Genomic DNA, 27,712 nt, shown 5'->3' with positions numbered 1-27,712 from the left:
GAGTCCTCCTATTATACGATGCATGTAATATGTTAACCCGTACACGTAGTATGTGCCGAAGTCTGTTTCCACTTACAACACACCAAAGTGTGTGTTATGTCAAGGATGAAAACATTTCCCGGGCCATATAGTCTGTCTCATCGATTTTGTGTGAAACCAAGTTCCCAAGGCCGTGATGAGACTATAGATATTCTCAAGGACAAATGTGCACATGAGAATATCTTCCACAAAAAACTTCTGTGAGGAATTGTGTAGGCAAATAAAATATCAAAAACATTGATACCGAAGACGCCAAAGAAACACGTTAATGCATGAGTGTATATTGATATATTTTATTCCAGGTTCTGAACTCGGGTTCAAGGATACTGGATAATGTATATACAAACACAACACAGTTCCTAATGAATAAGACATGATTTGATCTTTGATGTTTCACGCTCTCGTATAAACCATTTATATATTTTCTACTTATAAATGTTTAGTTCCCATTTGAGATGATTCATTTAGTGATGTTCTGTGAATCATTGGTCACGAACGCTCGACCAAGAGGTTGTCCTACCTCGATCAGGGGCTACAGGCCTGACATCATCATGTCAGTGTTTCTAATGGCTCCTTTGGAGGGAGTAACTGTTTGTCTTTATAAACAAGCAGACCTCGCGTACCTGAGTACACCGATGTTTGTTATTTTTTACAATGGCACAGAAGAAGGTATAACGTATAGAATATCAGTATTATCGGTGCTGGACGGCCCATCTTTACGAGTCTGGCTAGACGACCTTTCATTTTCTGTACATGTCAGATTTAAAGAATATGCAGCTTGGACGGGTCAGGAAGGCCCGGCAATGCCGCCCTAACTATGTGGTGCTTGGTCGGAAATAGCAGCATCACGGATTATGCAGACCACCCGGACCCGTCTAACAATCAAAGTGTATTTTGTCTAGTAGTAGCTGGAAGTCCCCGTTTTCCGTCCTGACCATGTGTTTTTCATTTGGTATAAGACCATGGAAGCGTATGCTGTTGCGTCTATGCAACAAAGCCCAGCATTACGGCCATGGACGCGTATATATCAGCATAATGGAATATACAGCTCCACCGGTCCTTGGGAATCTCGTAGCAAATCACTGACCGAGGTGACAAACCATATATTTGGTCTCGCTGTAGATATGCATGTTGTCAAGTCTATGCATTCAGAGCGCTTGGATCAGATCCAGAGCCTTCCTACCCACGTTTACAGGTTTGAGGGCTTGAGGTCACGAATGATGAATCACTAGAGTATGGCTCCGCCTCAAGTACGTGATTATAGGACCTTCATTATCACGCAGTGGTGGGGAGGTAACTGCAGATCTGGATGTTTATATATCATAGGACATGCTGGTCACAGTGCGACTCTTGCTTCTCATCTTCTCCAGGGCCCCTTCGGCAATGTTGGCTCTGGTATCACTGTCCTCTAACTCCTGCTGGGCTTTGCGGTATCGTCCCATGTTCACTGCCGCAATCTCCTCCTGCAAAACAAACATATATATCCACTTTATCATCCCAAACTGGCTTCAAGCGATATCTCCATCGCTACAATGTAATTGCACCACAATGCTTTTGCAGACCAATGTGACATCATGGCTACTATGAGGCCACAATCAAATGACATCACTAATTTCTCTGCCACTGAGGTTGATAAGCTCTTTATTTTACACCCAAGACACTGGTTATTATTGTTCACAACTGAAACGTTGGAAAAATATTTTAGATGATAAATAGAGGGATAAGATTCTCTATGTATCGTGATAGACTACGTTTCATAGGACAGACTTTACATTTATCTCACCTAAACTCAACTTTTATATATTCTTCATGCACCCATAAACATCATGTACATGTAAATCAGTTAACGTGGAATTGTCCTAAAGCCACATGTAAACCTATTTTAGCTCCTCCGTAATAGTTAAAAACCTATGTGTTGCTATCTTATGGGAATCCATTGTCATCACTGATGGCCGTGGTTGTTTATAAAGAAACACAGCATATACGATTGATCAGAAGACAACAAAGGGAACAGCTCAGGCGTGCCACACTTCTTAACTTGTCTTATCAAACGAAACTGTAAGGCATTAATAGAAAGACATAAACTGCACTATTTTGAATGACACCATTGAGTAAATTTGATCATACACAAAATAGTCAGTAAAGGATTATGAGAAAAACTAACAGGATACGAGGAATTACGGGTTGTCGTTACCATGGGAACTGATGTCAAAGATGCACAGTGAGCCAAGCTACAGAAGGCTCTATGACATTAATGAAAAGTTTAACTTCAATTTCGAGTTTCGAATTGGTTATTCTTTCTTTCCCATTATCAAATATACCGCAAACGTGCCGTGAGATCCATCCCTAACCACCTTCAAAATTTCTAGCGAAATGAATCCCTACGCAAAAGAGACCTTTTCACAACACATCGGATAGTGTAAAATAGCTCGCTGTTACCAGTAGCACTTAGTACATTAATAACCTGCAAAACGTTAAAAACGTGCCGTGGCCTTTAATCTATTAACTTCAGCAAGTGCAAGTTAACAATTGTAGAAGTCAACATCGGCGAGGGCGAGAACGTCAGTTGTAAGTGGGTCACACGTGTTGACGTAACGTTACAGTAGCTTACTGAGCCATTTCTAACGTTTTTAAACATCAATGAGTTTATACCAGACATGCATACAGCCACTGGATTATGAAACGATGTATACGAACTAGTTTGTAGTTGTAGTTATTTATTTGGAATCAGAATCCAGAATTATGCGACGTCTCATTCCATATCATCACGTGGATGATAGACTGAATGAACAAACGAATGAAACATAGTTCCGGCGGCCAATGAAAAGCCGAGTTATTTATAGAAAAACTGTAAAGATCATAACAGAACATTTAATACCCTCTGTCCAGTTTCCCTTATGGGTAAGACATGTTTATACTGAACTGATACGGCTAATATATGAGATTGTATCTTTGTCAGTCGGCAAAATCGTGACCAAAAAGTATTCAACCTAAGAGATCAAAATTCCACATATGAAATATTCAAGTCCAGTGGAGGATGATAAAGTCCCAATGAGGAGATATCAAAATCTCATGGAGGAGATATCAAAGCCCTCTGAGGAGATATTAAAGTCTCACTGGGGAGATATTAAAGTCCCACGGAGGGGATATTAAAGTCAAACGATGGAGATATTAAAGGAGATATTAAAAATACTTGGGCACCGGTACCACAGTGGTCTATTCTGTCTCGATTAGCTATTTGAGCATCATAACTTACAGCCTCCTCAACCTGTGTCTTCATAGATCTGATTTTAGCGTTCTGTTTGTCCAGGACATCCTGCATTCTCTCCTGGTTCTTCCTCTCCTCTTCGATCTGGAAGGCAAGCTCCTTCATGCGACGCTCGTGGTGTCTGGAGTTCTTGGTGGTCTCGGCGTGACGTTGTTGTTCCTTCTCCAGGTCGGTCTCCACGGTGCGTACCTGATGCAGTTAAAACATTATGACCATACCATACCATACCAAAACATAATTTAACCATTACTACGCCACGCCACGCCACGCCACGCCACGCCACGCCACGCCACGCCACGCCACGCCACAACACAACACAACACACTAAACTAACCATACCATACCATACCACACCATACCATTCTATACCATACCAAACCAAAACATAATATAACCATGACTACACCACACCACACCACACCACACCACACCACACCACACCACACCACACCACACCACACCACACCACACCACACTAATCATACCATAACATAACATAGCATAACCTTTATTGGACTAGACTAGACAAATATCCAGGTGTATCGCTTGTACACTTGGCGAAACCACTTTCTACATATTTAACAGTTTTACTATTACTAGGTGATTGCACATTTCTCAACCACATGGCGGTAGGAGCCAATGTCAGACCTGCACACAAGTTGGTCCGTAAGAGTATCCGAAAGGTGATAAACAACATCTTCACTTGTTGGTCCCGAGCTACGGTACAACCAAATAGAAGTATAACATGGCAACCCTCTTCATGTTTTCTCCATTCGTATTTTAGCCTCTGCTTTCAAACTGGAGTTGGATACGGATTTCATGAAAGTGATTCAGAACCACAAAGACATTTTGGTAAAACGAACTTAATTGTGAAATCAATGATGTTTGTATTAACCGCGTAGGAAAGTTGAGACATACCCGCTGTTCCAGTTTCTGAATGGTCAAAGCGTCTCCCTTCGTCCTATGGGAATCTGAAGTATCAAGTCTTGTCTGAAGTTCTCGGACCTGATTCTCCAAAGCCTTCTTCACCTTCTCAATGGTGCTACTGTGTTCCTGTTCTGAATGGAGCTCATCAGATATCCGGGTAGCATCAGCAATAGCACGCTTGTAGTTTTCTTGGGCGGCTCTCAGGTCGGAGGTCATCTCATCAAGATCAGACTGAAGCAGATGACAAATCAAAGTCTTATTGAGGTTAGAAAGCGATTGGCGTTTACCATTCGGTCAATGCCTCTTCTGTGGCAGTGGATGTTATACTTACATTTTTATGCTAATTGTATGAGTGGTGGATGTTACTGGTCGAGCAGGACATGCTAACTTCCTTTCGCTAACACCTGGTATCATCACTGATTTTAAGTTGTCCAGTCACATTATTTTCACCGCTTTTTTGCCTTTTTACGCCGAATGGATTTGTTTTGGCAGATAATCGAGAATGATTATTCTCTCGCGTTGATATTCCGTTTACCTACCACTATAATGCACACCGATTTGTCATTTATTATCAAATTGTGTCACCGAGAAGGTGACAAGTTAAATTTTGGAACCCGACACGTTAAATTTACGAACATGACATAAAAGATAAAATGTATACATTGGTATGTTATTCCTCATGAGCAGTGAAAACCCAGTTATCGTTTTCAATTTGAAATAGTTCACATTATGACATTATTTCAGTTTTGGGGGCATTCTCGAGCATGCTGATGTATCAGCTGATGGTGCAATATTTTTTTAACATATTGAAGTAATAATATAAGAGATCAATATAAAAAATAGTTCCAAAACTAATGGTGAGTTTCTGTCCAGAAAAATGAATCATTGGTACACTGTAACATCGTTTTAATCATATATAGACGTTCCAAATGGTAATGTCTGGAATGCAGTGTTTGGACAAATGGTTCCGGATATAACATAACATACCATGCCACCCCTTCAGTGTTTGAATAAGGAATGTCATCGCATCTTTCTTAAATGAGTTATTGGCCTACGTTTAATGATAAATCGTGAGCCTCCTCTTTATCCAAATATTTTAACGTGGCTCGCCACTATACGCTTTCCTACTGCTGACTACACGCACGACACAATCACGCCCTGTCAGGTACACCACAAACCTGCATAGCGGATATGTCGACATCCTGTTTCCTCTTCTGTGTACTGACGGAACTAAGCTGGGCGCTCAATTCGTTCAAACGGTCGTTAATCTCCATCAGTTCGTTTTCAGTCATTTTTCTTGCTCGCTCAGAAGACTCGAGAGCTGTACGCATCTCATCATTCTCGTCCTTAAGGGTCATAGAACGACGCTCCACTGTCTGGAAGGAGTCCCGGGCCTCCTGGAGGGCCCTGCTGTCCTCCTCAACCTGCATCTGTAGATCCTGCCAGGACCAAACATAGCTGCTTGAGATACAGTATTTAAATGTAGGACTGTAGGCATCTGATCATCACATCTCTTCGTATTACAAACATCTGTGAAAATTATTTCTGAAATAATATTTCTGAACTTCATGTCCCTTCCCTTCTTATTACGAACTGGTGTATGAAATAATAAGCACTAACCTAAAACTTAGACTGCCTACACACTTTCCTTCCTAAAGATGCTATCTGCCTTAGCTGTATTTACGTGTAATATTCGTGAATCTTCGGTGGCTCTTGCAGTAAATGTCCTCAGCATTACATGCTTGTCAGAAGAACCGACGACAGTGATATTTTTCGTCTGTTTGTTGTTTAATGCAGCACTCAGTAATATCACCCCTATAGGACGGCAGACTGTAATTTACGGAGTCTGGACCAGACAATCCAACGATACAACGAGCCTGACGACTCGAGCCCTAGGTTGTTGAAGACTAATTCTAACCCTGATCTTCACGGACTGAGGTGAGGATCTGATGGTAACACTATGAGGCCTGGCTCACTTTGTGGCATCATTTCCCTACGGTGTGGTTCGTTGCCAAGGCTGTAACGTGAAAGCGCCGAGTATGACATTCCTTGATGTTTAATGTCAGGTTTGAATTACTACGCCTCGTTAATATTTCCTGAGCCATTGATGTTCTCAAGTCGAGTTGCTTACCTTCATCTGAGATTGATATCTCTTGCAGGCATTCTCAACCTCGCTCCTGGCCCGGTTAGCATTGTCCACAGCTATCTCGAGATCACCGATGTCGCTCTCCAGCTTCTTCCTGATCCTCATGTACTCCGCCTTGGACCTGCCTTCCGCATCCAAGGAGTTTTGAAGGTTATCCAAGGACCGCTGGAAGTTACGACTGAAATACAAGTCAGAGTTTGAGTGAAACGCAAGGAGTAGCACTGGAGCATCTCACGGCTGATCGTGTATATCTCGGTATACGGAGAAAACTTATATGTAGTTGTTTCATCCGACACACAGCTGACAAGGTATAGCGTATTCCAAGGACCTCAAACAGGACATCAATATATTCGGCTATTCACAAAAACTATGGGTTAGACTATGATTTGTAACGACTTTTGTTATTGAAACCGCCTCGATGTCTAGGCATACAACAAAGCATCAGCTTGAGACATGAACACCTAATTAATTGTTCAACGTCACGCTATGTATTTCTTTGTCATCCCTTACCTGTGCGAAGAAAGAACTTGTGAATGAACTAATCTTCTTAAGGACCTGTGATTGGGAACAGACCAAAGTATTTTAATGGTACACGAGGTGGAGTACTGATGATATACTGATATGTTACCGGTGGTTCTCAAATTCCTCTTCCTTCTCAGCAACGCGTTTATCAACTTCAGCGCGGACCTGAGAGATTTCAAGTTGTGCACGGACAATCTTGGCCTCCTCCTGCTCCAGGGCAGCCTCAGCCTCTATCAATGCAGACTGAAGGTCGGTTTTCTCTGTAGAAATGCGTCGGTTAGCTTTCTCCACATCCGCCAGAGTCCTGGTATTGTCACTGAGTTGGTTACTGAGAATGACCACTTCCTCTGGAAAAACGATCAGCTTTCATTATTACCAGTGATCAAATGATCACGTCTTTGAGATTATATTTCCTGAAGAACGAATCAGGAGTATGAAGAACCCTTGATTAAAATTGTCGTCCAGAAGGAGTGGACTCTCCCTGACAGGCGGTGGACTAAGTAGGAATTAATGTGTACGCAAACAGGAAGAGGTTCACCATAAGCTGAGATATCATGCATGATCGCCGAGACTCTTTATATTTGCTAAGATTCAGCTCCGACTATTCACCTGAGAGATTCTTGTTCTCTCTCTTCATTGAGTCAATCTGGCCATCCATGTCCTCCACCTTGCTTCTGGTGCGGTACAGCTCGGCAGAGTAGCCCCGTGACTCTTTCTGAGACACCTCCAGTTCAGCCTTGACGTCAGCGATCTTGCTCTGGTACTCCTGTACTAATCTGTCAAAGTTACGCTGCTTCTTCTCAAGACTGTTCACAGTAGTCTGGGCCTAGATTAAATACATAAATCTATGTAACAACTGATTTCGTCACCATTTTCGGTAAATAATATTGTTTGAACTTCTCATTCATAAATTCAAATTTTCAAAATGAAGCCTACTTCATCTTTGATTAATTTAGATTTCATTGGAAAGTGAATGTTGTCAGCAGCTATGTCACGGCCGGCGATAATATTCGAAGCTAGGTCAGGCTAACGAACGATCCACACCATCGCAGAACGATGACATTCAGGTCACTCATTGTACCCGTCCGATCTCCATAAGTCGGAAGCTAAGTCGGAGGGTAATCCGTCTCCGCCTTCCCACTGCCCAATAAGATAGGCATGCATAACGGAAGTAATCGTCTTACCCTCTGGTATTCCATGGCTAGGTCATCAATCTCGGCTTGCATCCTGATCTTCACCTTCTCATTCCCGGAACAACGGGCACGCTCACTCTCCAAATTCTGTTCAGCCTCGTTTAGACGGGACTGCATGCGACGCCTGAAGCATCAATTGTTCCAAATGTAACTTACATAAAAGAATATCACCATGGTAATGCCATTTGACCATGTTATATATTGGTATTTGTAGGTAGATATCAGTGTTACCAAATACGGTGATGAGATATTGGGTTGTGGAAAGTACTAATTGCAATTATTTTCCCATAGTCATGGTCACATTTACTGCCTTAACGATGGCCAATTATAGTAACCAGTCGTCTAATGCGCTGCAATTCTTTGTGAAGTGACGTTCTGAAAGCTACGGTCGTGGGTTCGAATCACAGATTCGCCCTAGCTGATTATGTCTCTGGAATTGTCAGCACCAACTCGTCCTCATGACTTCGCCATAGTGGTTAACGTCTCATACCCGCACCACTTCGGGCTTTCGGGATTTAACCCAACTCACTCACTCACTCCCATCGTAACCGTACCTAATATCCTCCAACTCATCCACCTTGATGCTGCCCTCAGTCTCGAACTTGGACCTCCACTGCAGCATCTCACTGTTAGATTTAGACAATTGTCGCTCCAGGCTGGCACACCTCTCCTGTTCCTCAATAAGCTGATCACGAACCCCTCCCATCTCGGCGTTCAGGTTGCGGAACTCTGCCTGGAGTTTCTGGCGCATCTGTTGGAGGATCATAACGAGACATGTTGCATTGTACGAGAAAACGTTAACTATGTTGTGTCGTACGAAAATGCGGGTCCCTTGTGTTTTACAATAGTTCGTGTCCAGTGTTATCTAGTACGACTATACCTGTCCGATGGTGTAAATAGTACACTGATGTTTGTCTCAGGTTCTAGAGGTGTATCATACGTGTCTTATTATGCAAAATACTACGTGTTCATGTCTTTTCTTTGATAGTATAAGAACATGTCTTATGATGTTCATTAATATATATCCTAAAACGTATAATGCAGTATGTTTCTGGTGATGTATAGTACCACAATACAAATATTCAGTTCTGAACAGAAAGACAACTTGTCTCATGGTGTAATGTGAGACTACGTGTCGTCCGTTTCGTTATGTCGTTGTTTTTTTAACTAGAAACAAAAATAGATAATATGTTTGGTATTATGAAATCCACAGAAGAAGTAATAACGTGAAGCATATACTAGCCGTTTTGTAATAGGACTAATAATAACAATGGATAATAGGTAATGATATAATGGGTCGAAAAGGGGAGATCTTTGGAGAAGAGCTTTCTAATATCTGAACATGAGCAAGTCTGATTTTCCTAAGTGATGTTATAAACAGTACAAACATATGGCAAAACAATCATCACGTTCACGGACGTGGATGGTCGGCCTTTTTCGCTCATCTTATCCATTACGTCTGAGTTTGATCATGGCACCTTGCAAGTGACAGAAAGAAAAATGATTACTCGTCCACCATTTGAATATGTGTGACTGTTTTGTACCATTATTTCTACGATTCCCATAACACTAACGTTGGACATTTCCAGCGGCCCAAAGGAAGCACTTATCCTTCCCCGTTCTGTGTTACTATAGTGATTTCTGCCATACCACCCTAGACGTAAACCCTATAAGTAACAGTAACGACCTCTGGACCATCAGCTAGCCAGTGGTTCTCATCACTTCCTCACCCTCTGTTCTTCATCTGCACTGCGTCTGGACTCCTCCACCTGAGTAAGAAGTGTCGCCCTCTCCCGAGACAGGTGTTGTGCCCTACGTTCTGCGTCTTCCACCTGGCGGGTGAGGTCAGAGGTCTCACCCTGGAGTCTGTTCCTCTGGGTCTGGAGATCAGTGATGTTACGAGAAGACTCCTCCAGTTGAGATGCCAGGTCGGACAACTGGCCCTGCAGCTGTCTGGAAGCTGCGTCGGACATTCCACCCTACAAAGTCAGGTATTGCAATATAAATATTTCAATAAGAATACATGATAAAATTAGTAATTGGCTTTGATAAAAAAAAGTAAATGATCAAACACTCCATATCAAAATTCAAACGTCAACTCAGACATTGATTTTGCCAGATAAAGATACATTCTTGACAATTCAGAAATAGGGGACCCAAAGCGGATATTGTGTAGCCCCAACAAGGGTCACCCGTTTACGCACTAAAGTACCAAACAACCGTAAAAGTGTACCTTGTTCCTCTTAGCATTCTCCAGCTCTGACTGTAGATCATCCATCTCTCCCTTCATCTGGTTCTTCTCCTTCTCTAGTCTGAAACAGATCCGCGACCATGATTCAGGTAGTGTGATAATTTCTCAAATATGCAATGGTAACTGATTAGCCAAGCCTAATGTTGGATCGGGTGGTGGTCCTAAGCAGAATACACTTTAGTACATGTACATCGTATCTGTTGTGAGGGCTTGCTCTCGTGGTGTCACGATATTTCAAGCGATAATTTGTCTGTGCACATCTGATTGTTTACCGACATACTCCGATGTGAAACAATAATAGTCGATACGCTCACTCTTATCATAAACGATTTGGCGAAGACCTATGTACCTAGATTATATTCCTGATTAACTTCCTTGTTGGTTTAGAGGCTGTCTGGTTTTAAAGATAGTCATTGGATAATAAATAACACTCTGCCTGAACACGTCACGATGAAATTCCCTTTCTTAAAACGTCAGTATTCCAACATATTTCGCAAAACAAATATTTAAGTCCAAGAAACACAATGGTAGCTGGTGTTAATGTTGCACCAAACCGTTTGTGACATGTTATCTCGATAGCTCTATTGAATGGTTCATTCATAAATGGTCTCCGAGGTCCAGTAGATACAGCGTCTGCCCGAGAAACTGAAAGTCGATGGTCGATTAGCATGCACGTCGCTATACATTTGCAGCAATCTTAAACGCCACGTTAAATCCCATTTTACCTCACCGTATATGTAAAATTCATTGTGATAATCAAATCTAAAAATCTAATATTCTCTATATATACCTCGCCCTGTGCTTCTGCAGTGTGTCAATTTGGTCACTGAGATCATTGGAAACGTCCTGGTTCTTCTTGCGCAGAGCGGCGACCTGAGCTTCAGCCTGCATGACGCTCTCCTCCAGGTCTCTCTTCAGCTTGTTGATGTCAGCCTGCAGGCGCTTGTTTGCATCAGCCTGAAAGCACCGCAATATGAGCATGGCACATTTGTGATCGTATTGTTATAAGGGCTTCATCTTGATGTGTAGACCGCCTCCGAGGTCTAGTGGTAGAGCGTCCTCCCAGAGAGCGGAAGGTCCGGGGTTAAATCCCCGTCCGCGTCATACCAAAAGACGTTGAAAGATGGCACTTGTTGTTACCCTGTCTGGCGCTCGGCATTAAGGGGCTAAACAAGGACTGGTCGGCTCGGAGTCAGTGTACTGTGTCTGAGTGGGGTATTCATGTTAAACTGCGGCATGGTATCTCAGTGAGCTAGCACTATAAATCGGCATCAGTCCGGACTAGTACATGCAGCCACACAAACATACACATGTACATGCACGTCGCTATATAAGTGTAATAATCATGGACGCGACGTTATACCCCATTTTACCTCACCTCTTGATGTGTAAAGTCACTTAACCATACCAGTATCCATTTGTCGTGAATTCGAATCCCAGATTGCTGCTGGTTATGGTCTTTAGTCTGTCAGCAACATACCCGTGCTCCTGGGTTGACAGGCTGTGCGTAACCTGAAATACTGGTCACAGCGTTGCTAAATAGTAACATAGCCTCACATAGTAAAGTAAGGCTTTCACTACAAGTGTTGCCGTATATGAAGAGTTGTTTTAACGTATTAACCAGAAGGCAACCTGTGTTATCATGCAAGGTTGTGGACATACATGGTTTGCAGTATCGTCACCCGCCTCTTCTAGGCGGACAGACAGTTCTTCGACCTCTCTGGCCAACTCTTGCCGTTGTTTTTCGACCTGTCAAAAATTGCAATAATTGTAATATATTCTGTAAAAGATTCAGGCCTCTCACGAAAATGAATGCTAATGCGAAAAGTATATACTCATGAAAAGATGCATGTTCTAAACTGATTGAATAAACAATACCCATCCGCCACACTGGGTTCGGACAGGTTTGTGTGATAGTGTCCTTATCATCAGCTATCATATTACAAAGGAGCATAAATATGCAGAGTATGTTATTGACTAATATTCTTTCTATTTGCCATTTAACATGTACGCATTGTTCTTATTTCATCTGTTAACGCAATATCAGTTGCTCTGATATATTGGTTAAACCAATTTCAATTTTTCCACGCATAATTGCAAATGCATAGTGTTTGACATATCTGTGTGTTAATTGGGCATTTTGGTTGTGATTTAAGATGTGAACATGTATAAATCGTATTAATTTCAATTCTGCAATATTTAGGATGCTTTAAACGCTGTACTGTTTATTTCAGAATGTGTGTATGTCATCTTCTGTTATATCGAAGACATTATTGAAGATCCTAGAACATTGTGTTTCATGCGATCAATCTGCTAATTTCGCTTACCTTGGATCTGTTTTGTCTTTCCATCTCAAGCTCAGCAAGGCAGTCATCAACGTTCGCCTGCAATAGAATCAGTAACTGGATGACTTCCTTTGCATTCATTTAATCATATTCATTTTTAATATAAGTATAGATGTTGAAAACATACAACGATCAAACTACACTTTGTCTTATTTCTCAAACGGAAACATGTTTAAGAATAAAATGTTGGCGACATAGGTATTGTTGGAATCCTCTTCCAAAAGGAAATCGAAGTATGGGAGATAATACAGGCGCATAAACTAGGCCGAGGACTCTGAAAACCCACAGACAAGTACTAGTAGTACTACATGTATTTGATTAACTGACTGTGAGGTCCTTGATCTTTCTCTGTTGTTGGCTGCCCTTGTTCTCGGCATCATCCAGGTCAACCTTCAGGCTGGACAACTCCTTCTCCTTCCTGATGGAGGCAATAACAAGTCATAAGAAGGATGTAATGTCGTTTCAATCACTATTCCAGTCAATAAAGACAATGGTTTCACACATTATGTCCATACAGTGAATCGAACCAGATGTTTCTATGTAAAGAGCCCGCCACTAGCCTTACTAAACGTCACATTAGATACGAATGTTTTTGGTGGCTACTACGGTGGCAAGTATTAAACATGAAATGAACTAGTGAATAAACAATAGTGAACACTCCAAAGTTCGGGGATGGTGTGGACCCGATCTTTTAGGAGATGTGAAGAGTTGCCTCCATTAACCGTGTCCGATTTGGTTGGTAGTAGGTTAAAATCCCACATTCGTCACATTTGGCTTTTTTTCCACAATAGGATGAAGTATTGTTAAAAGCGGCTTTAAACCATGCTCACTCGCCAGAAGTATCATTAATCTGCCCCTGATTCCATTAGCTTACCTCTTAACCGTTTCCTCGAGTTCTGTCCTTACATTCTGCAGCTCAGAGCAAGCGTCTTGGGAAGACTTGAGATCTTGCTCCAGCTTCTTCTTGGCCTTCTCCACGTCCGCCCGGACTCTCTTCTCACGTCCAAGATTCTCCTCAAACTAAAACATGTAGAACAAAAACCTTAGAAAGTAACATTTTAAAAGACACAGAGAAGTATAAATTCTGACGACAATGCACCCTGACAATGACAACTCATATCTTGGAGCCATCACCATTGACAAAAAAGTACCTCAGAGCCTCTAGATTACGAGTTAGTAACTACAAACATTAACCCTTATCAACTGCCCCTACAGTATGCTTATCAACACACATATATTACTAAAGAATACCAAATAAACGACATATTAACAATCTTACTTCATCAAGAGTTGTTTCCAACTTTTGCTTGAGTTTGTTGAGCTGTGAGTTCTTATCTTGCTCTGATCGAAGATCATCCTCTGTCTTCTTCAACTGGTCCTCAAGGTCTTTCTTACTCTTTGACAATTTGGCAATGGAGTCATCTTGTTTTGACATCTCTCCTTGTAAGGTCTTGATCTGGTCTCCTCTGGTTTTGAAATCGTTTTCTGCCTACGATGTAAATCATATCTACTGTGCGTATGAATTGTAAACTGTTAGTTTGATAGGACAATTTAGAATGTAAATGCTCACAACTTGAAAACATGATAATCCAACATATGTGCTTTAAGGTGATAGGCATTTCTTTAATAATACCTAAAAAGACATATTTTGCTTTATATACCTGGGTAAGACTGTTCTCAAGGTCGATAATGTCTTTTTCCATTATTTGCATTTGATTCTCCAGCTTTGACTGTTTCTCAGACAGTTTGGCATTTTTGGCTTCTTCCTCAGCCACCCGACCATCCAGTTCCTTTATCTGTGATTCATTTTCAACCTTTGTCTGAAGCAATTGCTCGATTCTTTCCTCGCAATCATCTATGGTATCTTGTTGGGTCTCAACTTCCACTTTCAAGTCGTTTTTGGCATCATTAAGAACAACATTTGCTTCTTCAAGCTCCTTGCACCTCTGTGTAACCTTCCCAAGCTCTTCCTTTGCCTTTGCCAGTTCTTCTTCTTTCTGTTTCATCTCATCTTCAGCGGCCTGAATGCTGAGGAGGGGCTTGACCTTGGTGTAGAATCTCCACCAGAGCCAGTTCCTCATGGCCAACCACTTACGGATGTTCTTCTGGATCATCTCAAGGGCAGTTCTGAAAAAGGTTACCGATATTTTCAAATCAGAATGCATGTCAGATGATGTCTTTAAAGCATGCTTTCTATTTAATTCTTGATTTGTGTAGTTATTTAACAAATTCAATTGTCTTCAAATTAAATACCAGATATGTAGTTAATGTATTATCAATAGTGACGGTACGAGGGGCGTTCAATAACTTTTGCAACTTCAAAAGACCAAGTCGCAGAATATCTTATGCACTTTTATTTTTCAATATAATCTCCTGTAGGGTGGGTGATTTAACTTTTCGAACCAAGACTTAGACCAGTGACTATTTCCTGTTCCGGCAAATGAAATCTGCCCTACGTGGAAGACGCTTCCAGGTTGACGAGGACATTAAGGCTGCCACAGAGGCGTGGTTAGAGGACCAATCTGCGGATTTCTATTAAAATGGTATTAAAAGCTTGAAGGACAAATGGAATAACTGAACTGGGTTGAATGGAGATTATATTGAAAAATAAAAGTGCAAAAGATATTCTGCGACTTGGTCTTATATTGAAGTTGCAAAACTTATTAAACGCCCCTCGAATATCATCGAAATGAAGATCCATATGTCCATGTAACACTGCTATTGACATATACTGAACAACAAAAGTTCCCGTGACATTGAATACGATTTAATGCAAAGTGATGTTTTTTACTAAATCTGAATCAATTTCGGTTTGCAACAGATAAAAGACTCCTGTAAGTGTTCAAATGGTTTAATTTGCCATACTGACTTCAGAAAATACGTGATTTCATAATAATAAAATCATGAACATGCCAAAAGGTCAATTCACAAATCAATAGCGTGTGTGTCCACCTCTTGTTGCGATGCAAGCAACACATCTTCGTCTCATGGAATGGACCAGGCGTCGCATAAAGTCCTGTGGGATATCTGTCCATATCTGCTTGTGCATGTTTCGAAGTTCCTGGAGTGTCTGTGGAACACGTGGTTGACGTCGAAGTCGCCAATCCATCTCATCCCACATGTGCTCGATTGGTGAGAGATCAGGGGAGCGAGCCGGCCAGGGGATGACTTTCACGTTGTTTTGTTGAAGAGATTCCTGAACAAGTCGAGCAATATGAGGCCGGGCGTTGTCATGTTGAAAGGTAATGCCTGGGCCATGACGACGCAAAAACGGTAGAACAACAGGGCCGATGATCTCGTCGCGGTAGCGCTGTCCATTGAGATTTACCTCTACCACTATGAAACGGATCCTCTGTCTTGCTGTTACACCACCCCATACCATAAAGCTGCCGCCCCCGAACCAATCATCTTCCAAGACACAATGATTGACGTAACGTTCACCTTGACGTCGGTACACTCGAATCCGTCCATCGCTGTGGCTGAAGTGAAAACGAGACTCGTCAATGATTAGAACTTGTCCCCACTGCATAGCCGTCCAGCGTAGACCCTGTCTGCACCACTGTAGACGTGCTTGTCGGTGGTTTCCTGTCAAAATGGGACGTCTGGCGGGTCTTCTGACGCATTGCCTGCACATCTGAGGCGACGACGTACAGTTTGTGAAGATATTGTGAAGCCAGGGATGCTTCTTGCAGTCACTGTTGCTGGCTGGAATCGATTTCGTAGGTGCGTTGTTCGAATCCAGTTGTCTTGTCGATTATTGGTTACGCGTGGCCTGCCTCTCCGAGGATGGTCTCTGACTGCATTCGTCTGTTGCAAAAGTTGCCATAAACACCAAATGGTGTTTCTGTGGTCGTTAAATTGTCTTGTAACATCACGTTGACTGCTTCAAGCATACCAATGGCTCGCAGACGCTCATTTTCGGAGTGAGTAAGTATGGTTTTACGCCGCTTTTAGCAATATTCCAGCAATATCACGGCGGGGGACACCAGAAATGGGCTTCACACATTGTACCCATGTCGGGAATCGAACCCGGGTTTTCGGCGTGACGAGTGAACGCTTTAACCACTAGGCTACCCGACCGCCCTCATTTTCGGACAGGCGTGGCATTTCGTAATGTTGAATAATTGCGTAATTTTGTTGTTTTTCTGAGTGATTGTTGTCAGCATGATGCTAAACATTGCACATGGAATCCGGTTAACGCACATGTTTTTATACCCATTCTTGGGTCTTGAAAGGCATGGGGCTTGCATAAAAGATAACTTTTGCATGGAATGCATGCTTTTCTGTAGCAGTTGCTTTTTTGTGAGTTGATTCCATACATGCACTATAATATTGGAAACCAAACTTTACTTGTTTGAAAAATACATTAAGTGTAAGCCAGCAAGTTGGCTGGGATCAATGATAAGGTCGAAGCATCTTTGAAAGATATTTACTTGCAACGCCGGAAATACATAACTTACCTCTTGTCCTGAAGCATCTTGATGAATTTGCGCTTCAGGTAGCCCCGAATATGGGCCTGGAACAGGGCTACAACAACGGACAGTCGCTCATCACGGATTTCCTCGAGGTAACCCAGGACACCAGCCTTGAAAAACACCTTGGTGTTGCCGAGACGATATTCCTCCTTATTGAGCTCCAGGGCTTCTAGGATTTTTGCCGAAACAATTTTTCCCTCTACAAAACCCTCAGGAACAGCGTTAGGAGCTAGAATGGAGTATCTGAAATTAATAGTATGAAATTAGTTTCTTTCGCCAATGAAACGGCAATTTTGGGAAGCAGTTGTATGATATGGTCTTTTTTCTTTTAACAATCTAATTAACTCAGCGATAAACACTTACCTCTGTTTGAACTCTGAGTAGATGATCCTACTAGGGAAACCCTTTCTGCAGATACGGATACCTTCTAGTACACCGTTACACTGAAGCTGGTGGAGCACAAGAGCAGCATCAATCAGACCTATCAAAGAGGTAAGAGTGTGGGGAAACAATGTGGTGATAGCAGTAATGTCACACAATGGTATCAATAAGACAATGTCTGATAAAGTAAATTGATATGAACCATTATTTTCTACTGTCATACTATGTTCATTGCAAATGAATATGGATACTAATTAATAGTACCTGGCGTCTTTGTCTCATTGGGAATGATACATCGGACGAAGTGAGGGTGTGTAGTGTACAGGTTCTTCATCAGCTTGTTTAGAGACTCCTAAAATTCAACGTTAACATGTGTTACAACAAATGTAAAAAAGCTCTATCTACGCAGTTAAAGTACATGTGCCATCTATCAATTTGCATCTTGCCGAAGCAAGCTAGTCAACTGAATGTAAAAGTCTAGTTTCCACCCTTGACGAACTAGGCGTCAATTATGAAGTTATACTTTGGCTGGACTAACGAGTCTATGCGTAGTCGAATCAAAATCGCGAAACGAAACTGACAACATGGCGACTGCCGTGCAGATTTCGGTCGATTGCAGGATTTGCAGAGTATGTGTGCCATCAACTGGACGCCGACAGATATTTTCAAAATCTTTACATGTTTTTTCAACTAAGGTACTCAAGTGATCTGATGCACTTCGCGAGGTAAGACCCGTTTTATAACACTAAAGGCCTTGATTAACGATCAGCTCGTCTTGACTGGGCGCCGCCATTTTGTGTGAAGTCATATGAGAGAAGTAATCTGATTGGTCAATAGGCGGGACATATAAGGGACATAACTCGTAATCGCCACTGGTGGCGCTACGATCGAGCCTTAAAATTCCAGCCAAGTTCGGCAAGGGTGCAAATTGGACTTATAAAGTCAGTTAACTCCCTTGCCTCGGAAAGATGATCAACATGATGTATAAAGTAAGAAAATGCTTCATAAAAACATGTAGGGAAAAAAATATCCTACTGTAGTCTGCTTTGATTCACTTCTTACCCTGTGAGTGGCAGAAATGGTCTGGAATGCAGAGCTCTTCTTCTTCTTCTTACCACCACCAGAAGCTGCTGCAGCATCTGCTAAAGGTAAAATACATACACTGAGTATATTGAATGATATGAATATTGCATACAGGTCATATCATGAGAACAGTATTTTCGGTAAATCTTACCGAACACGATTATATCTTCACGCTGATAACATCAGCATTGTCCAACAAGAGAGGGCGTTTCCTACCAACTACCATGAGTAAATTATTTATGACTCTGTGTCGCATCAGTAATTGTCCTGATATATAGAGATGATGTATCGTGTAGAATGCACAGAATTATGATATATCTGTCCCTCGTGAACTGCAACTGATGGGTAATAAATTAGCATTATAGATCATGAAACCTATTTTTTGTTTAAATGGTGGATCTGTATGTATCTATTGTCACTCTACATGAAAAGCATCTTTCTGTTGTTCATCTAGGTTATATTGAATCGGTTTAGAATTCACTTATTCCTGAAATACATGAAGATCTAACTGCTACCAAACAATCTAATAGATATTGCTTTTAGCCATTTATTCTAAATCTATTCAAACTGAATTTGTTTTTGCTATCAATTTCATGAAGATGTACTTCTGTAAAATATTATTAATAAACTGTTAGCCATTTTTGTTATATATATATAATATATAATTGTTTATATGCGGCAGATAAGGTTAAATGAACTGTGAGTAAATATATCTACCTCCTCCAGGTGGAGAAAAGAGCAGCTGAACAAGTGGTTCCTTAGACTGTTTAAGGAGCTCCACAATGGTCTCATTGACAGGATCCTTGTTTTTCTCCAGCCAGCCTCCGATGTTGTAGGGAACTGTTCCTGCATAATGCTTCAGGGCGAAATCACCGTATTGACCTCCTTTCATAGATTTGTTTGTCTTGAGGAAATTGGGTGATTTGCCCATGTGGTTCTCAGTCAGTTTGTCCTTGAAGGTCTTGTCAGAGGCCTTAGGGAACATGCACTCTTCTTCAAGAATTGACAGGATACCCAGGGGCTAAAACATTTGAAGTGTTCACGAAGATATATCTCTGTGATATCGAGAGTATTGTATAGACGTTACGTGAAATATGAAATACACGTCGTTTCGGTAAGTATCATTTAATGCCCAGATTTAGATTAGCAGCAATTAACCTACCTTTTCAATGAGTTCAATGCAGGCCTGTAAGTCCATGCCGAAGTCAATGAACTGCCAGACTATGCCCTCCTTCTTGTATTCTTCCTGCTCCAGCACAAACATGTGGTGGTTGAAGAACTGCTGCAGACGCTCGTTGGTGTAGTTGATACACAGCTGCTCGAAGCTGTTGAACTGTTTGTAGTGAAACCATGAATGTAAATTAAAAAATATAATACATATTTATCAACACGATTTATAACTAGAATTACCTGCTGCAGAAAACCAAACGTAATAGTACAAGGCACTTTGCTCACCTCAAAAATCTCAAATCCAGCAATATCCAACACCCCAATAAAGAACTGTCTTGGCTTCTTGGTGTCGAGTGAGTGGTTGACTCTCTTGACCAGCCAGTTAAAAACACGATCAAAGAGAGATTTAGCAAGGGCACCAACTGAGTAGACAACCTGTGCCTTTGTCCTGCCCTGAATGACGTAATCCGTGGCTACCTTGATCTTGGGTTTACACAGAGCCTTCAGGAAGTCACCATTGTTGACACCCAAAAGGAAGGAAACTTTCTCAGCCTCAGCAGTTCCATCAGGCTCAGCCTGTTCACCCTTCTGCTTGAACTGCATCTGACCCATGTGTAAGATGGAACCAGTGCACTTGTAACAGCTAACTTTTTCATCCGGAGTAAATCCCAAGACATCAAAGGCACCCTGCAACATATCATTGCAACTTTATTTTTGTTTTAATCTAATCATGAATATGTTTTACACCATTTACCGATGACACATCAAATTCAGAGGGCTTGTAGAAACTGACCCAAGTGTCATTAAAGCATCTGTCGCTAAAGTCAGGACATTAAAATGTAGGTTGCTAATACATTATTGTCATTATATAGTCACTTGTCATATGAACTAAGGGAGTGTGCACATATTTTTGCAGGATGATTGAACGTTCAAGAAAGTTTTGACTGTTTTGGCATTTGAGGGATACCTACATGTGTCATGTTCATCTCCTCAACATCATCGATGCCGTTGACTGTAAGGACTCCTTGGTTGATGAAGGAGTATAGACCAGCGTCATTCTTAGTCAAGCTAATTTCTAGAAACAACACATTGAAACGTTAATGACTTTATTTGCATATGCATTATATATTTGCATATGTATTTCGTATCTCAGTTACATACAGTAACCCACTACCAAGCAAATTTATATCCTACTGAGTATATTCACTGAGTAGTTTAATATTGTTCAGTTGCATTTATATTTTAGCATTGTTTCACAAAGCAATACTATAACTTAATTTATTTTCAGGTTCAAAAACTATTCGTAGACATAATAGTTAGGTGACTGTTTTGAACAGGTGTTTGCAGTGCAACACATGTCTTTAATATACTTCATGTAACAGTACAGAACAAAATATCAACGAATATCATATGAGAGCTGACAATGTAGTATGTCCATATATAATACATCAAGGTTGTGCAGTAGATTTACGACTGGAATTTGTTTTCATCGGTGATCGCACGATGCATTCAGCGGAGGAGGCTGGAATGCAATATGATACCGTCTTATCGTCGCACCATTTGCGTCAATGAGTTATGCAAGGATAACTTCTTACGATATTGATTTCAAGACCCACTAACCCAAAATCTCTGGCACCGCTCCAGAAAGCATCTGGTAAAAGATGTGGTAGTTCCTCTCAACAGACTGTTGGTAGGTTACACGAGACTTCTCCAGCAGGTCTGGGGAGATAACAGATATGCCTGAGACTTTTTTTCAATGTTTTCTTTCTTTGTAGATGCATATTATCTCAATAACATATTGGTATATCAGAGAAGACAGCGTTCACAGTGATCTTCATGCACACTCAGCATGACACATTCTTGTTAGTATAATGCTAATATTCTTATATGATTACCCAAGTATCGAGTGTGCACAGAAAATGAGGTAGAAGCTTGACAAGCCTTGCTGTAGTACTTACATGTTTCAATATCAGCACCAGAGATTTTTCCAGAGCTTGCAAAGTGGATACGAACAAATTTACCCTGAGAAAATATAGAAGCACATATGATCACTTACAACATTCTGGTAGTCTAACTTTAGTAAGGTGATTTATGACAACGTTCTTTAGCTGAAATGATCTTCTAAGGGATGTTGGTACGTCATCGATTACAGGTCTAGCTAATATCTGAGAGGAAACAAACCGGAATTTTCAGCATGATTTAATTTGAATTTGCCTTTGATTTTGAAGTTTGTTTACTGGATTCAATTTATATGTAATCAGTTCAGTCGGTCTTCAATTTAATTATTAAGGACCAGAATAAATGAAACTCATTGGTGTTGTTTTTGTCTTGAAATTGACCCATTATAACATTATATGTATGTCTGTTATGAACATCTGTAAAACAACTTACGAATCTGGAAGAGTTGTTGTTACGGGATGTCTTGGCGTTTCCGTAGGCCTCAAGAACAGGGTTAGCCTGCACGATTTGGTCTTCAAGGGAACCCTTGAATGATTGTAAAAATCATATTAGAATAAGTATACACACAATTTGGCAAGTATTGTATTCAAAGAAGGAAGCGTATATCACCTTCTTTTCTTCCTTCGGAGTTTCTTCCTTCTTGTCGCTTGCGGCAGCTACCAAGGCGAAGTAGGCGATGACCTTCTTGGTGTTCTCAGTCTTTCCAGCTCCAGATTCACCGCTGACAAATGATTATTATTGATTGATAATTATAAATACTGCCAACCAACAAAGGGTACAGTGAGTGAGTGACATGAACAGTATTACTGTTATGTCACTTGTCAGATTAATGCGGTAGGAGAGTTATGCAGATCGTGGACGTTTAGCACTTTGGTGAAACCCACGAGCACTGTTATGGTACTAAGAAACCATATCAGGGATTTTTGGGGATTATATTCCACAATCACTGAATTTTGAAATGCCTTAAAACGCAACTAAATCGAAATGCTGAACCAAAGAGGGCCAATGGTGCTTTTCCATAGCAGATACAGTGTAAATATGATATTCCCGTAAAGCATTGTGGATGTTCAGGATCTGAGGACGTGAACATAGATGTATATGATGGTAATATTTGTATCACTTAAATAAACACTGTCAAACTACTCACGTAATCAACATGGACTGATTTTCACGATCTGAAAAGTGAACAAAGTACAGTGAAATTAACATTACAGCTGTAACATATTGAGTATATATCTAATATAGTTATTAATCATATTTCATTAATATCCGTTGCACGTAGATGCAGTTGGCATCAGTCATTAGACAAATGGGATATTGTGGGAACGACGCAACATAAAAATGTTTGTGACATCATCAACAATGTATGACGTCATCTTCAGTTATCAGAGGCAATGCGTTAACATGACGTCACTTAGGAATGGGTGTCTTCGCAGACAATAACAATGGAACAAATAGGGCGAATCAGACAATCGGTATGAAACATAATTACCGAAAATCGATTCACCTATACTCTTGCCCCTATGGCTTATATTACTGTGTTAGCTCACCTTGCACCATGAACTGGTAGGCATTATCGGCGACGGAGAACAAGTGAGGAGGCATCTCGGTCTTCCTCTTCCCCCTATATTTATCTACAACTGACTGGGTGTAGATGGGGAGACGACGGTAGGGGTTGATGGCGATACAGAACAGGCCGGAATATGTCTGGAAACATATGTATATATGATATGAAATACTCGAAACCAACGGGAGGATGCCATATGAAAAAGAGAATGTTAGTGGACACTATACAGTTTCACTAAACCTTATGGTTCGCCAAATATAAATTTTTGTAGGGATTTGCAATAGATCCCAAACAAGACAGTCTTTCAGCTTGTGTTCATTGAAACTCTTTCAGAACCATGGCAATAGCAACCAGATGTTTAACTGTTATTGTGCATATATATCTCCGGGCGGACGCTCTACCACTAGACCACGGAGGCGGCCGTTGATGATAGGAGATTGGATATAGTGGTAGTATAACCACCTGGTACTACCATTACCTTAGGAAATACAATACAGATACAGGTGTACATATTCTGAGTGTGAATGGGGCAATGTCTCACAATTCAGTCACTTGGTACAACAATACCATGACGACAGGGACCTTGTTGCTAGTCACACAGCACTGTTTCGCGAATGCACGTTGCAACCAAGTCTTCCCAATTACGTCATAGGGTATTGTCACATGTGTGCAAGCCGTTTCTATTACTGCTGACACACTCCGGCGCAGTGATGCCTGTGCATTTGATATAAGTTGTTTTACCTTTATGCCGATCAGAGACGTTACTACCAAAATATCAGTTTTCGGATGTGAATAGACAAAGGTTTTCAAAACGTAACTTCTCAATTGCCTGATGAATGTGTTGTGTTCTATCACTATATTGATCATATGGGCCCCGCAAGGTAGGAGAAATCAGTCTTGCCAAGGTTAAGTGTTTATTATTTTACGCCGCTTTTACCAATATTCAAACAATTTTAATGAGGGAGAGTTAAAGAAATGATATCGTTAAAAATGTATAATTAAAAAAGGGTCAAAGTGAACACAGTATTATTATTGAATTGTACTGTCATTAATGTAGGTGAGGTGAAATGGGGTTTACCGTCGCGTCCAAGATTATTGCACTTATATAGCGACGAGCATGCACGTGTATGTATGTGTGTGGCTGCTTGTACTAGTCCGGACTGATGCCGATTTATAGTGCTAGTTCACTGAGATACCATACCTCAGTTTAACATCAATACCCCACTCAGACACAGTATACTGACTCCGAGCCGACCAGTCCTTGTTTAAGCCCCTTAATACCGAGCGCCAGACAGGATAACAACAAGTACCATCTTTTAACGTCTTTTGGTATGACGCGGTCGGGGATCGAACCCCGGACCTTCCGCTCTCCGGGCGGACGCTCTACCACGGAGGCGGTCTCCATTAATGTAGACATACATGTACCCCGGTAACCGGAGGTATATCACTACTCTAACAACACACGCGTACTTACATAGATCATGCCAGAGGTGTATCGAGATCTTAAATTGTAGAGGACGCTGGCTTCGTTCAGATAGGTAAGGTTGGCGATGTCCTCGTATTTCTCAAACTTGGGTGGGTTCATTTGCTGAATCTCATCAGCCTTGAATGTTTTAACCTGAAAAGGAATTCGGTTTAGGAGCAATTAATATAAAGACGGAAATTGAAGAAAACACGTGTTTGATACCAAGAAAGACATGTGCTGTAAAGTTATGATTAAAGAGATTATGATTAAAATGCGTTTGCATTGATACAGATACCATAAAATAAATTGAATCTGGTTAATAAAATGACTATAACTTTCTAAAATAATCAAATACAATTGTTTTGTTCCTTTGTTATTAACGTCACACGCAGAAACATAACAGCTATATCACTGCGGCCTGTAAATACGGGCCAGACAGTCCAGTCGCCTCTTACGACCTGCATAGGTTGCTGTGGACTTTTTCTACCCGGGACCCCTTCGGGCGTGATATTGATTAAATGACAAATGCTATACGATACAATGATAAATGATAAAACAAAATAGAGATATCAATGGCGACGAACCTCATTCGTGTCCACTATTTTAACGGTGACTTTTTCTCCTGAGGTCTCCTGTATCTCCGCAGAAACAAACCCCTCTTGCTCATCTGGGGCCCAACATGCCTTCTTGGCATCAAAGGTCCCTTTTTGTTCCTTTATCAGTTTCTTGCGATCAACCGCAAGATACTGGAAGTCGGGGTCGTTGGGATCAAAGGAGGACATTTTCACAGAGGACGTGAACTAAAGAAAGTCCGAAAGGTGATGAGCAACTCTGTTCTGTCCCTGTAAATATATACACATTCATATAAATTCAGAACACTGACGCGCCATTCTGATTAAAAAATAGCGTCAGCCATTTTGTTGCAAAAGGGAAGTAACACCGCCGCCATGTTGGCGTTTTCCTTGGCGGACATTGACGTTGCCATGGAAACCTTTTATGATGAGGATGCTTAAAATACTATTTGTCATGTCACAAATAGTCTTACAGTGGTTGGGAGATTATCAAAGTTCATACAAACATATTTTGCCGATGGTATCCCTTTTAAATTAAGTCGTTATTAGCAATCAGTATCGTTATCTGTGAATTCCACGTACAAAACATGTATACAGCTTTATTCATATCTACAGTAATGCAGCGTCATGTGTTTGTTTATTCACACACATTTCCATTATAAATCAAAGACATCGCCTCATCATTAACACGGCTACTTCATTATTACTATCACGCGCTCTTCATTATCCAGAATAGAACGACATTCCAAGGGCCGTGGGCTCCCTGCCATACATATAAGGCTAAGGAAACACTACACCTTAACGCCGGGGTCGTGTATCGCTGTCGTGGTACCTAAGTCCATGGAAGTAGGCCAAACGAACGTTATTACTATCATACTGATGATGGCGAAAACCCCTGGCAACTGCCCTAGCTTCACACTGCTGCTGCATGGCGCTCACGGCCGCCAGCAGCAGCACCGGGAACCATGAATGATGGTAACATTTCGGATTTCAGAAACGGGACGTTTTGAGGTTTATTAAATTAATTTGAGAATGTTTTATAGATTAATGGCGGTGTTTGAACGCGCCTAATTTCAGAATAATAAAAAAGTTGCTACTCAAGTAAATTAATATAAAACGAATAATTATGAATAACAACCTTGGCAACTGAACCCAAATGAAACCTATACTGTCTGATCCAACAAGTGGAATCTTTCGTCACATACTTTCAACGTAAGCTACATTGAACTTTATCTATAATTTCATCCTAAGATTTCTCGTTAAATCCACTGAATATAGTCCAATCTCTATAGCATTTTGTGAAAATTGTTTGCAGTACATTTAATACAATGATCAAATTGATAAGGATTTCCAATGAATCTTCTTCCAAGGTACTAGTAACCGTTTTTGGTATCCATAGCAACGGAAAAACACAAATCTCCTAAGGAATATATTACGCATAAAACATACTCATAAGTCTATAGCAACGTGAAAAAATCATTGTCATAAAATTCAAAAGTTTTAAGAGGCACAGAATTAATGATGCACCGGAAAGATGAGTACAAACGGATTCGGAGTGACAACAAAGTGTTTAGCTGGAACATCTACGAGGAAGGTATTGGTAAATCTGTTCACACATGTCAAACACCAAAACACGGATATGTATTAATAAGATTTCCCATACGGGCATCAGTTGATCAGTGAAGAAATGAGAGTTCTACTCCAAGGTAGGAAGTCCAGGACAGGCACACTATCACTCGGTTGTTATGTTTTCTGGGATGGTAATATTGAGATATTGAGTAAAGAGTAAAGGTAATGGTAGGGCTCTGAGAGACAGTGCAGGGTGTAGTAGGGTCGGTCTTGTGACAGGGAGGGAATATATCCGCCAGTGCACGGCACAAGGGGGTTCTAATACTCACGGCCAGAGCTGGTCTGAACAGCTACTGCCAAGCTCACTTCATATATACAGCGGCTTATCTTTCCCGACCAATTATGTAAGGCGTGCTTTGATTGGCTGAATGGAGCATGTGATCTTGGGTGCCCATGCTGCTTCCTGCGTGGTCAAGCGTTTGATTGAGGGTGAAAAGAAAGGTCGTATGGTAGCGATAACCTTGGGTGAGAATTTACAAGATTTAATTGACCAGAACACAACAAGAAGAACCCTTTTAGTATTCTACGCTTTAAGAGTAACGTGGGCCAGGGACTGTAGCTTGTTTCTGTTTTGCATTATGATGTTATATGCCAAAGTTTTGCCATGTGGTCTGAATCATGTTATCGAGTAGATACATGTGGAAGTATTCCGTGACAAAAACCATTAATGGTACTGATAATGTGCTGTCATGTCACAGACATGTTTCCATATATTTTATT

At 41.1% G+C, this 27,712-nt stretch overlaps 1 protein-coding gene across 2 annotated transcripts; it reads right to left on the bottom strand.

The window, feature by feature from the left end:
- Positions 1-343: 343 nt before the first annotated feature.
- LOC139468356 (myosin heavy chain, striated muscle-like) lies at positions 344-27,325 on the bottom strand. Of its 2 annotated transcripts, none has more exons than XM_071250271.1 (35): positions 27,262-27,325; positions 25,376-25,633; positions 24,801-24,944; positions 23,310-23,466; positions 22,907-22,934; positions 22,369-22,480; positions 22,192-22,284; positions 21,759-21,822; positions 21,421-21,519; positions 20,772-20,875; positions 20,086-20,487; positions 19,793-19,963; positions 19,348-19,651; positions 18,610-18,689; positions 17,812-17,899; positions 17,530-17,647; positions 17,152-17,409; positions 14,353-14,818; positions 13,971-14,180; positions 13,566-13,711; positions 13,019-13,109; positions 12,674-12,730; positions 12,009-12,095; positions 11,137-11,303; positions 10,329-10,407; positions 9,826-10,074; positions 8,650-8,846; positions 8,087-8,219; positions 7,512-7,728; positions 7,009-7,249; positions 6,366-6,558; positions 5,413-5,673; positions 4,226-4,465; positions 3,296-3,496; positions 344-1,502 (listed from the first exon to the last, which is right to left on the bottom strand). In XM_071250271.1, the coding sequence occupies exons 2-35, from the start codon at positions 25,571-25,573 to the stop codon at positions 1,353-1,355; spliced, it is 5,805 nt and encodes a 1,934-aa protein (XP_071106372.1). In that variant the 5' UTR covers positions 25,574-25,633; positions 27,262-27,325; the 3' UTR covers positions 344-1,352. The 2 variants fall into 2 exon arrangements, with proteins under 2 accessions (XP_071106372.1, XP_071106373.1); XM_071250272.1 differs by having other exon boundaries at positions 18,610-18,686.
- Between the last annotated feature and the right edge of the window lie 387 nt (positions 27,326-27,712).

This window comes from Haliotis cracherodii, unplaced genomic scaffold (genome assembly GCF_022045235.1).
Source record: "Haliotis cracherodii isolate W230 unplaced genomic scaffold, xgHalCrac1.p SCAF_2, whole genome shotgun sequence".
Classification (NCBI taxonomy): Eukaryota; Metazoa; Mollusca; class Gastropoda; order Lepetellida; family Haliotidae; genus Haliotis; species Haliotis cracherodii.
This window is presented reverse-complemented; position numbering and strand designations above follow the sequence as displayed.